The sequence below is a fragment of the Chlorocebus sabaeus genome, chromosome 4 (genome assembly GCF_047675955.1).
Source record: "Chlorocebus sabaeus isolate Y175 chromosome 4, mChlSab1.0.hap1, whole genome shotgun sequence".
Classification (NCBI taxonomy): Eukaryota; Metazoa; Chordata; class Mammalia; order Primates; family Cercopithecidae; genus Chlorocebus; species Chlorocebus sabaeus.
This window is the reverse complement of record NC_132907.1, coordinates 77486208-77499390: the sequence shown is the minus strand read 5'-3', so window position 1 is coordinate 77499390 and position 13183 is coordinate 77486208. Positions and strand designations below refer to the sequence as shown.

Below are 13183 nucleotides of genomic sequence, written 5' to 3'. Positions count from 1 at the left end.
TTTTTTTTTTTTTAAAGGAACAGAATGGAATAATTATTCTGAGGATAAGAGCCAAGCAACATGGTCCATCTGCTTTGCTAAGTGAGCTCCTTCTGAAAGCTGAAGTTACCATGCCATTCAAAACAGAAAACTCTGCCGGAGAAACTCAGGCAGTTGTAAAAGCTTTCTCTGGTTCATGCCCTAAGGAGGCTGGGGCGCGGGGTACGCGGAGGGACTCCTCGGCCGTGGGAAAGCCCGACTGGCTGTGAGCTCCGTTACCTGATGAGGATGCACTGGTTGTCGTGGCGCTTCCACAGGCAGCGGTAGCACTCGTTGGCGATGGCGAAGATGTGCGGGGGCAGCTCGCCCAGGTGGCGCCGGCTGTACTGCTCCATGGTGGCATGCTCGTACAGCCCGGCGATGGGCTGGTAGGGGTTCACAGAGGCCAGGATGGAGCCGATGTAGGTCTGCAAGCACAGGGTGAGACACGGATGCGTCACTTCTAATCCAGGCCACTGGATGAGCTCCAACAAAACCCACTCAGTGTGCGCCAGGGGGAAAGACGGCTTCTGCTCCCGGGCGCACACTGTCCCTGCACCTTCTGGAAACCAAATCTTGATGTTCTGGACAAATGAATGAAGTCATTTCAAAGGGAGATGGCAGTGAGAGGGAAACAAGAGAAGGAAGATGGTGATGCGACCCAGGCCCAGATCCCTATTCCACGCTCACCTCGCCAATCTTAATCCCTTCCCACAGACAAAGAACTGGCCAGATCCAGTCTCCTGTCTCATCAAATGGCTACTGTGAAACAGCATGGTTAAAAAGTGATGAGACAGAAAGGAGAAGAGAGGTAGCCAGAGGCTGCGGGAGAAGGAAAGTTACAGTTTAATGGGTGCAGAGTTTCTGTTTAGGGTGATGGGAAAGTTCTGGAAGTGACGCGGGCCTTGTGGCTCACATCTGTAATCCCAGCACTTCGAGAGGCTGAGGCGGGTGGATCACCTGAGGTCAGGAGTTCGAGGCTAGCCTGGCCAACATGGGGAAACCCCATCTCTACTAAAAATACAAAAATTAGCCAAGCATGGTGGTGCGTGCCTGTAATCCCAGCTACACAAGAGGCTGGGACAGGAGAATCACTTGAACCCAGGAACTGGAGGTTGCAGTGACCTGAGATAGTGCCACTGTACTCCAGCCTGGGCGACAGAGTGAGATTCCATCTCAAAAAAAGTTCTGGAAGTGGTTAGTACCTGTGGATGCAGAACATTGTGAATGTCCTTATTATTATTATTATTTTAAATTTTTAAATTTTTTTGTCTGGTTTGTTACCAGACACGGTCTTGCTTTGTTACCCAGACTAGTCTCGAACTCCTGGCTTTGAGTGATCCACCCTCCTCAGCTGTCCAAAGTGCTAGGTCTGTGAATGTACCTAATATTACTGAATTGTACGCTTCAAAATAGTCAAAATGGCAAATTTTATGCTATGCAGAGTTAGCTACAGCTTTTAAAAGATAACGTGACTATTTCAAAAATGATAGGTATTAGGCTGAGCGCAGTAGCTCACACCTGTAATCCCAGCACTTTGGGAGGCCGAGGCAAGAGGATCACGAGGTCAGGAGACCAAGACCATCCTGGCTAACACAGTGAAATCCTGTCTCTACTTAAAATACATAAAATTAGCCAGGCCTGGTGGCACACACCTGTAATCCCAGCTACTCGGGAGGTTGAGGCAGGAGAATTGCTTGAACCTGGGAGGCGGAGGTTACAGTGAGCTGAGATTGCACCACTGCACTCCAGCCTGGGCGACAGAGCAAGACTCTGTCAAAAAAAAAAGAAAGAAAAAAGAAAGACAAAGAACGAGAGCAAGAAGAGAGAGCGAGAGAAAGAGAGAGAGCGTGCAAGAGAGAAAGAAAGGAAAGGAATGAAAGAAAGGAAGAAAAGAACAGAAAAGAAAAGAAAGAAGGAAAATAAATGGAGGCTACAGAGTTACCAAAGCTTAATGCCTTAGGCCTCTCCATGTGGACACAACTATTCACTTGTACTTTTTTTTTTTTTTTTTTTTTTTTGAGACGGAGTCTTGCTCTGTCGCCCAGGCTGGAGGGCAGTGGCCGGATCTCGGCTCACTGCAAGCTCCGCCTCCCGGGTTCACGCCATTCTCCTGCCTCAGCCTCCCGAGTAGCTGGGACTACAGGCGCCCGCCACCTCGCCCGGCTAGTTTTTTTTTTTTATGTATGTTTTAGTAGAGACAGGGTTTGACCGTGTTAGCTAGGATGGTCTTGATCTCCCGACCTCGTGATCCGCCTGTCTCGGCCTCCCAAAGTGCTGGGATTACAGGCTTGAGCCACCGCGCCCGGCCTTCACTTGTACTTTTGCAGGAAATACTAACTCTGTTTGGTTACCTGGTTTCCAGGCTCAGACACAGCTGGGGAGGTAAGTCAGACAGGGGTGGGAGCAGAGAGTCCTGCAACCACCACCAACCACCAATCAACTTTTATAAAGCTCATGCAGTGTGTCTAGGGCTTTATGGGGTGTTATGGGCTGATCCATGCCTTCTCCCCAAATTCACATGCTGAAGCCCCAGTCCCCAGTACTTAAGAATGTTACTGTGCTTGGAGATAGTCACTTAAATGAGGCCATTAGGGTGGGCCCTAATCCAATCTGACTGGTGTCTTTGTTAGAAGAGGAAATTTGGACACACAAAAAGACACCCAGGGATGCCTACACCCGGGGGGGGGGGTTGCAAGGGGCAACAAAAAACAACAAGCAAAACTAGACAGAAAGTCCAAACATCCTGAGAGCATCTGCACCATATTATAACAATTTGTAATATTTCATATTCATAATATCTGCCAGGAACATCAAGCAAAGTATTGTTATGTTCAGTATAACTTTTCAAATGTAAATAAGTCTATACAGGTTGAGTATCGCTAATCCGAAAACCAAAATCTGAAATGCTCTAAAATCTGAAGCTTTTACAGCAACAACATGATGGCTCAAAGGAAATGTTCATGGGGGCATTTCAGATTTCAGATTTTCTGATGAGGGATGCCCAACTGGTAGGTATAATGCAAATATTTCAAAATCGAAGAAAATATCAGAAATCCAAAACACTTCAGGTCCCAAGCATTTTGGATAAGAGTTACTCAACCTGGAATGTGTTTTGGAAATCATATGAAGCAAAAAATTTTAAAAAGGTTAAAAACATAAAAGATATTACCTATGACCCAGCAATTCCACTCCTAGATACATATCAAAAAGAAGCGAAAGCAAATACTCAAACATTTGTACACACATATTCACAGAAGCACCATTTACAACAGCCAAAAGGTGGAAACAATGCCAAGGCCCATCATCAGACGAATGGATGTGACATACCCATACCATGTAATATTACTCAGCCACAAAAAACAATAAAGTGCTGATCCATGCTACAATGTGAATGAGCCTTGAAGACATATGAAGCCAGACACAAAAGTTCACATATTCAGAGTAGGTTAAATCCATAGAAACAGAAAGATCGGTGGTTGCTAAGAGCAGATGGTGGCAGGAAAGGGAAGTGACTGCTTCACTGGTACAGGTTTTCCACCTGAGGTGATAAAAATATTGTAGAACTAAGATACAGGTTGTATGGTTTGAATGTTTGTCCCCTCCTAAACTTGTGTTGAAATTTAATTGCCATTGTAACAGTATTAGGAAGGTAATTACAAAGGTGATTAAGAGGTGATTAGGTTAGGCCCAGTGTGGTGGCTCACGCCTGTAATCCCAGCATTCTGAGAGGCCGAGGCGGGCGGATCACGAGGGTCAGGAGATTGAGACCATCCTGGCTAACACAGTGAAACCCCGTCTCTACTAAAAAATACAAAAAATTAGCCGGGCGTGGTGGCGGGCACCTGTAGTCCCAGCTAATCGGGAGGCTGAGGCAGGAGAATGGCGTGAACCCGGGAGGCGGAGCTTGCAGTGAGCCGAGATCGTGCCATTGCACTCCAGCCTGGGCGACAGAGCGAGACTCCGTCTCAAAAAAAAAAAAAAGTGATTAGGTCATGGGGCTCTGCTCTCATAATGGATTGATGCCATTATTGTGGGATTGTGGGAGTGAATCAGTTATTGCAGAGTTGGGCTCCTAATAAAAGAGTAAGTTGACATGCATTCTTTCTATCTCACACTCAAGCTTTCTCGCCATGTGATGCCTTAGGCCATGACACAGCAAAAGGGTCCCACCAGATGCCAGTGCCATGCTCTTGGACTTGCCAGTCTCCAGAACCATAAGCCAAGTAAACTTCTGCTCCTTATAAATTACCCAGTGTGTGGTATCCTGTTACAGCAGCAGAAAGCCTACTGAAACAGAGGTATTGGCTGCACAGCATTGCGAATGTACTAAATGCCACTAAGTTGTATACTTTAAAATGGTTACTTTTATGTGAAATGAATTTCACCTTAATTAGAAAAAAAGATCTGGTGCTTTTATGAGTAAACTCTCAGGTCCTTGGAAACATTAACTCTCTAGAAAGCCCATTTTGTCCTGTCGGAGCACTATGAGTAAGATGTGGCCAGAAAAAAAAAAAAATATGGAAGTGGGAAAAAAATAAGTGTCCTACTCCTTGAGATGCCTCCATCCTCTATCAGTGCCTGGACCACAGACACTCCAGTGCCTCCTTCTACACAACATCTGCAGAGGTAAGGGGGCAGGCAGACAATACTTGAGGCTGTGAGTGCCTGGCCCCTTCCACTACTTTGTTTAAAATGCCATGTTTGTTTTCTACCTTTTTGATAGTTGTTTATATTATTGTTGTTTTTTTCTGCTAAGTATCAAAAATGTTCATTTTTACTGTGAAATACATTGTTATTTTTTTCTCTACTTTGACAGGACTGTCACTCTTTATGCAGTCAGGTAGGTCAGAGGAAGCTGACAAGCAACAGTCAACACTCAGTCAAACAATCAACATGGCGGGCTCAATTAAGCACACGCCAATCCTCTTCCTCAGTTACAAGCAGAGGGTGAAAGCCACAGTCATGGGCATTAAGCTTATTATTAAATTTAATTTATTTATTATTAGGATATTCACCCATCATTAATACACCTCTTAAAAAACGATATGCCAATATCATTTTGCATGCCCCTTTTATGACATGTTTGTATGGTTGCTGTAAAATTCTAAGATGAGCCCTTTTTTCTTAAGGTACTGATTTACTCATGAAACCATCACTAAAACGTCTTACACAGCTTCCTTTGAAAGAATGATCATTTCTTTTAAACCATATTCCTCCTCCTGGTTGGGGAACCTCACTAGCCATAGAGCATCCTTTTAAGATACCGCTTGTTCTGACAGTGTGGATGACATGGGCTTTGAATGAGGGTAGAAGACAAAAAGTGGCATGAAGCCTGTTAGCAAAGGTGAAGACACAACATCCAAAATGGTCTCATGCTGGACTTTTTACAGTAATTCACACCACATCTTGTCCAGCGAAATCGTTTTTAAATGTTTCAGGATGTCAATGTGGTAGCTGTGGCAACTAGAGACAACACACACAACCCAGAAATCAATGTCCACAGGTCCTCTCCACCAGCATCAGCAGTGCTTTAGAAGATAAATAACTTTTTTTTTTTTTTTTGAGACTGAGTCTCACTCTGTCATCCAGGCTGGAGTACAGTGGTGCGATCTCGGCTCACTGCAACCTCTGCCTCCCGTGTTCAAGAGATTCTCCTGTCTCAGCTTCCCAAGTAGCTGGGATAACAGGTGTGCACCACTTTGCCCAGCTAATTTTTGCATTTCTAGTAGAGACAGGATTTCACTATATTTTGGCCAGGCTGGTCTCAAACTCCTGACCTCAGGTGATCCACCCACCTCAGCCTCCCAAAATGCTGGGATTACAGACGTGAACCACTGCGCTCGGCTGAGAAAGGACTCTTAACAGCAGATGCTTCCTGTGGAGGCAGCCCACAGACTCTGCAGAATTATGTGGCATCCCTGCTGATGGTCATGCAGCTCACAAAAGGCATCGGGACACTCTCCTCTCCTAAGCCGAGTCCCTGCCACCCCACACTACTGCCACCCATCGATTGCTGGGTCACCATCTTTCAAGAGAAAAGATAATCGGGCATGCTGTGAAACAGAACACTTTACCAGATGGCTTCAAAAAGCACACAGTTTGAGAGTGAAAGACCAAAACCATCCAGTTGGTTTAGTCATAGATGTTAATCATGGCCAATGACCAACACAGCTCTGGTGGTTGCACACTTTTCCTGTAATAATATTGATCTTCGTATCTGACTCTCACAATAAAATGCATGCTTCATCTGTCATTCAGCCAAGTGAGTTACCATGAAAAAAATATGGTCCCTCATTGCTACACATTGTCAATACATTTAAAATTCCAGCCAGCTACAGTGGGTCATGATTATAATCCCGGCACTTTGGGAGGCCAAGGTGGGAGAACTGGCTGGGCCCAGGAGTTCAAGACCAGCCTGGGCAATAGAGCAAGACCCCCATCTCTACATAAAAATATATTTTTAAAATTCTGCATAAATATTAATATACAAAATTTTGCTGCTTTATCAAGAAAGCCTTGATGGTTCCCATTTTGTGAAGGGCACAGCACATGGTCTTGCGTTCTTTATCCGGGTTAGGAACCTGATTTCATCTTTTCTTGAGGATTTTGGGACTCATTCAGGCTCTCAGCCCATAAAAGCGATGCCCACAGCAACTGAGGAAGACACTATCTTCTAATCTACACTGAAACCACCCCAGGCTCCTAGGCTTCCGCTGTTCTCCCATCTGCTTGGCCGCACTACACTGGTTCCTTCTAAGCCTTGCCATGCGCCACCCCCGTGGCTATGTTGGAAGGAAGTGCCAAATCTCCTGTGGAATGAAAGGCTTTTCCCTCCAAGAGCCACTATGTCGGGGCGGGGGGCGGTACTGAAACATGTTTTCAGGTAAAAGGTCGTTTGAATGCATGGTTAACATTGACAGAAGATACCAAACCAGGCTTTTATTTTGCTTTTCATTTTACACACCACGTATTGCATCAAGTGAAAAAAAAAATTCTTTTCCAAAAAGATTTGTATTACAGTACGTTTAAAACCTTTCACCTTTTGAGGTAAGTAATAAATAAAAGTTATGTGCACCCTAGAAGCTGCCTGCCTCGGACGTGTGACGATCCTTCGTGCCTCATGATCTACTTTATAGCTTTAAACTGGACCATGGGTTGAACTCCCCAAATTCCTCAAAAAATGTCCAGGACCCTTTCTGCTTGTTGAGTAGAGAAAGAGCACTTAAATATAAACAGCTGCTCCTGATTTTTAAAGATCAATCACACATTTATTTATTTTTGAGACAGAGTTTCACTCTGTTGCCCAGGCTGCCGTGCAGTGGCGCAATCTCGGCTCACTGCAGCCTCTGCTTCCTCGGCTCAAGCGATTCTCCTGCCTCAGCCTCCCAAGTAGCTAGGATTACAGGTGCCCGCCACCACACCTGGCTAATTTTTGTAGTTTTAGTAGAGATGGATGGGGTTTCACCACATTAGCCAGGCTGCTCTCAAACTCCTGGCCTCAACCGAACCACTCACATTGGCCTCCCAAAGTGCTGGTATTACAGGCATGAGCCACAGTGCCCAGCTAAGATCACACATTTAATGGTACATGGCTATATTCCAACATTACTCTTTCCAAGTATGTAGGCGCTACTGCTGTGGTCCTTCTCGTTTTATGATTCATATTCTAAAAAGAAAAAATTTGTACTCTATAAAAATTTCTAAACCTAAGGTTTAGGCCATATTTAGTCCTCTAAACAAAAGAAAACTAACATTCATTCATAACATGTCCTGCATCTGCTGTGTTCAAGATTTTCCTTAAACCCACATCCTCCAAGCACTTTCTTATTCTTTTTTGCATATTTACACTGACTCAAGGATGCTTTTTCAAACTTTCTATATACCATGTATAAAAAATATTCAGTAAACAACAGCCAAAAGGTAGAAGCAACGTATGTGTCCATCAATAAATGAACAGATACAAAAAATGTGGTATATCCATACAAAGAAATTATTCAGCCCTAAAAGGGATGGAAATTCAGACTCTTGCTACAATATGGATGAACCCTTAAGACATTATGCTAAGTGAAATATGACAGTCACAAAAAGATAAATACTGTACGATTCCACTTGTATGAGGTATCCAGAATACTCAAATTGATAGAGAAAGTGGAAATGTACAATTCCACTTATATGAGGATCCAGAATAATCGAATTGATAGAAACAGAAAATGGAAGGGTGGTTGCCCGGGGCTGGAGAGGGGGAAAATGGGGAGCTGTTGTGTAATGAGTATGGATTCAGTTCTGCAAGAGGAGAAGGGTTCTGGAGATTGCTGCATCGTAATGTAAATATACTTAACACTACTGAACTGCGCATTAAAAACAGATGTGATAAGTTTTGTTCATGCATTTTACCAGAATTAAATTTTTTTTAGTTTAATAAAGAAAAAAAATAGGGGCCGGGTGCAGTGGCTCACGCCTGTAATCCCAGCACTTTGGGAGGCCGAGGCAGGCGGATCACGAGGTCAGGAGATCGAGACCATCCTGGCTAACATGGTGAAACCCTGTCTCTACTAAAAATACAAAAACTAGCCAGGCGTGGTGGGGGGCGGCTGTAGTCCCAGCTACTCGGGAGGCTGAGGCAGGAGAATGGTGTGAACTTGGGAGGTGGAGCTTGCAGTGAGCCGAGATCATGCAACTGCACTCCAGCCTGGGTGACACAGCGAGACTCCATCTCTAAAAACAAAAACAAAAAGAAAGAAAAAAGAAAAAAAAAATAGTAATACTGGGAATTCTGGTGTTGGACAGAATACATTAACCTCTTTTTCTCAGCATAAAGAGAGATTAGAAACAAGCACAGACGTGAGAGGAAATAACAAGAAACATCATGCTCCTTAACTTTAAATAAAAAGTTTTAGAAGATGGGTGTGGTGGCTCACGCCTGTTATCCCAACACTTTCGGAGGCCGAGATGGGAGGATCACTTGAGCCCAGGAGTTCGAGACCAGCCTGGGCAACACAGTGAGATCCTGTCTCTCAAAAAAAAAAAAAAAAAAAAAAAAAAAAAAAAAAAAAAATGTACCCGTGTGTGGTAGCATATGCCTGTAATCCCAGCCACTAGGGAGGCTGAGGTGGGAGGATGGCTTGAGCCCAGGAGGTCAAGGTTTCAGTGAGCTGTGATTGCATCACTACACTCCAGCCTTGGTAACAAAGTGAAACCTTATCTCTTTAAAAAAAAAAAAAGGGGGGGGGGGCCAAGCCTGATGGCTCATGCCCGTAATCCCAGCAGTTTAGGAGGCCAAGGCGGGAGGATCAGTTGAGTCCAGGAGTTAACCAGACTGAGCACCAATGTCGAAACCCCGTCTCTATGAAAAATACATTAAAAAGTTAGCCGGGTATGGTGGTACCCACCTGTGGTCTCAGCTACTCAGGAGGCTGAGGTGGGAGGATCACCTCAGCCCAGGAGGCAGAGGTTGCAGTGAACCAAGATTGCACCACTGCACTCCAGCCTGACAGAGTGAGACCCTATCTCAAAAGAAAAATAAAAGTTTTAGCATACACACCTTCAAATTTGAAACCAAATTAAATAAAAATGTTCTGGTAACAAGCTATAGACTATTCAGGAAGAGAGAACAAAAGGCATCCAGATTTTCAGGGAGACAGAGTTCCCTGAAATCTCAAAGTTCAAATAATTAATAAATATGTTATGTTGTGGCTGGCAATAAATTCAGCAAATGTAACTCCCACAAACCAACAAAGCCATCAAACGACCAGACTTAATTGGAACCAAAACTCAATAATCTGAAATGTCTTCCTTAAAAAGCAAAAAAGGAAAGAATATATAAAACGTGTGTCTGGCTGGTACAAAGAAAGAACCTGATTTCTTTTCTTAAGATTATAGAAAATTTTGCCTCAGTGTATAAAAATTACCCAGTAGACAACAGCCCAGTATTAATTACTCATTAATAATTCAAAGGCCTCCCTTAGACTACCGACCTCCATTGAGTACCAGGGGCAGAACAACGAAGTGACGTTTCATAATTCTATGGCCAAAAGGACTGTTTACACATTCACACGCCCACTCATTTGCCCCTCCATAACCCTGTGATGGGCAGCAGAGGTCACTGCTCCTGCCTCTTCTGACAGGTAATGGAACCGGCCAGGGGACAGCAATATATTGTCCCTAAGGTCACAGAGCCAGTGAGTCAGAGCGAGGGTGGAAACCCTGCATTTTTGAGAATGTGCCACACTGTGGATCTACAGCGAATGCCTTCTCCATCACCCATCCATCCACAAGGCTCTGTCAGCCTCATCACCACGGCTGACGTCTCCATGCCCTGTGTGTTCCACTTTCAATTAACTCCAGAGCAACCCACCCACCCACTTCGTCTGTGCTGTCCTGGTCTGCTCAGGGCCTCACCTCGCATTGACTACATTTCCACAAAGGCTCCTTCCTCTGAGATGTCCCTCACGGTCTTACCCCCTTAATCCAATCACCAAAAGGTGATGCAACAGGCCAGGCCCTAACGAATCATTTTGTAACAGGTCACCGAAGGGGGTGGGGTTAGGGACTTCAGCTCACAGAAAGACTTCACTTACTATTGGGTTTTTACTGTTTGTGTCATGCGCATGACAAATGGCACTTCTGAACCTGCTAAAACAGGGATGTAAAATAACATTGGCAATCATAGTTATAGTTCCCAATCGTTTATTTCAAGAAAGACAAATTATGGCCATGCACAGAGGCTCAGGCCTATAATCCCAGAACTTTGGGAGGCCAAGGCAGGAGGATGGCTTGAGCCCAGGAGTTTGAGACCAGCCTGGGCAACGTGGCAAAACCCCATCTCTACTAAAAATACGAAAATTAGCTGGGTGTGGTAGTGCATGCCTATAGTCCCAGCTACTTGGGAGGCTGAGGTGGGAGGATCACCTGAGCCTGGGGAGGTTAAGGCTGTAGTGAGCCATGACTACTGCGCTCCAGCCTGGGCAATACAGTGAGACCCCACCTCAAAAAAAATTATTTGAAATGTCAAGGGTTCGTTGGCAAAAAATAATTACAGTCAAGAACATCTTATCCCGCCCATCTTAAACGTACCACCTCACTCTTCACTTTGCACGGATGACATTGTCACTAAAGTATAGGCTGCATGTGTAAAAGGTTCACTGAGTAATAAGAAAAGTACAACATGTAATGTGAGTAAAAATGGCAGTTGGAGGTGGGGAAAGAGCTAGTTTGTTAAGTGTCCAGTGAAGCAAAGATAAAGTGTGGTAAGAAATCTTGGCTGGGTGCAGCGGCTCACACCTGTAATCCCAGCACTTTGCGAGGCCAAGGCCAGCAGATTACTTGAAGTCAGGAGTTTGAGACCAGTCTGGCCAACATGGTAAAACCCCATCTCTACTAAAAATACAAAATTAGCCAGGCATGGTGGTGGGTGCCTGTAATCCCAGCTACTTGGGAGGCTGAGGCAGGAGAATCGCTTGAACCCGGGAGGCAGAGATTGCAGTGAGCCGAGATCATGCCACTGTACTCTAACCCTGGCAACAGAGTGAGACGCCATCTCAAAAAAAAAAAAAAAAAAAAGAAAGAAATCCTAAGGTCCATGAGACAACATTTGCCACGGGCTCATGTCATTTCTCACTCTATGAAAAGGTACTGTTACCACTCCACAAATGGCCATGATGATGTCATGCAGTTTAAGACCGTGGACACATGCAGCCCCCAAACACGAGGCGGGGCCAGGTACCGGTTTCCTCATGTTGGATTTCAAATTCCACAAGAATAAATAAGCTGGTCGGTTTAATGGCTTTTCAGAAATAGAAAGTACATTCTATTTTGAAGCACATAAAAACATTTTCTTGTCAGAAAAGTTCCACATAACTCACCCCCAAAATACATTCCCTTGCCCATTTTAATAATTTGGAACAGCTGCAGCACAAATTGCTTAAAAATGTTGGGAGAAGCTCACTTCATTTCTTCAATCCAAAATCTACCAAGTCAAGGTTTTCAAAAGGCCTAAGGGTATATAACACCTAGTATCAAATTTCACACCCCAAAAAATCAAGTATCATTTGACTTTAGCATGCATATGTATATCAAAATATCATGTTGTATATCTTAAATACAGCCAATACTTTTTTTTTTTAATCAAGTATAACTGGCCAGATGCAATGGGTCACACCTATAATCCCAGCACTTTGGGAGGCTGAGGAGGGTGGATCATTTGAGGTCAGGAGTTCAAGACCAGCCTGGCCAAAATGGCAAAACCCCATCTCTACTACAATTTAAAAAAAAAAAAAAAAAGCCAGGCATGGTGGTGGGCACCTGTAACCCCAGCTACTGGGGAGGCTGAGGCAGGAGAATCACTTGAACTCAGGATGTGGAGGTTGCAGGGAGCCAGAGGTTGCAGTGAGCTGAGATCACGCCACTGCACTCCAGCCTGGGCCACAGAGTGAGATTCTACCTCCAAAAAAATAAAAAAGGCTGGGCTGTTTGCCATGTTGGCCAGGCTGGTCTCGAACTCCTGACCTCAAATGATCCACCCTCCTCAGCCTCCCACAGTGCTGGGATTATAGGCGTGATCCCAGCACTTTGGGAGGCCAAGACGGGTGGATCACGGGGTCAGGAGATCGAGACCATCCTGGCTAACATGGTGAAACCCTGCCTCTACCAAAAATACAAAAAAAAATTAACTGGGCGTGGTGACAGGAGCCTGTAGTCCCAGCTACTCAGGAGGCTGAGGCAGGAGAATGGCATGAACCCGGGAGGAGGATCTTGAAGTGAGCCGAGATTGCGCCACTGCACTCCAGCCTGGGCAGCCTGGGCAACAGAGCCAGACTCCATCTCAAAAAAAAATCAAGTAGAACTAAGAAAACTTACAGTGACTCAGTGGCCTCATACAGGGTGCTCATAGAGACCAAGGGACCCAGGTTGGATGTCACAATCCCAATGCAGAAATAACTCATCTAAACAGCATGGTTTGGTCAAGTCAGAAGATACCAAGTCCACAGCCCTGAAGCACCTCCCCTGGCAATGCTTCACTCCCCCTGGACTGTAAGATTCTGATCAGTAACAACAAGGGATCCTCTGTTACCCCACATGACCACTATGTGCTGCATAAATCAGAGGTATGTATCATCGCTATTGTTAACGAAAATAAAACTACAGTGCTTTTCGTCATGTAGTC

At 44.8% G+C, this 13183-nt stretch overlaps 1 protein-coding gene across 2 annotated transcripts in view; it reads right to left on the bottom strand.

The window, feature by feature from the left end:
- Window positions 1–13183, bottom strand: part of MYO10 (myosin X) — a 272370-nt gene that overhangs the window by 129394 nt on the left and 129793 nt on the right. For both annotated transcript variants that reach the window (XM_007961248.3, XM_037988722.2), the window contains one exon: window positions 259–446. In XM_007961248.3, the coding sequence (XP_007959439.3) occupies window positions 259–446 (188 nt within the window). The remainder of the gene's footprint in view (window positions 1–258; window positions 447–13183) is intronic.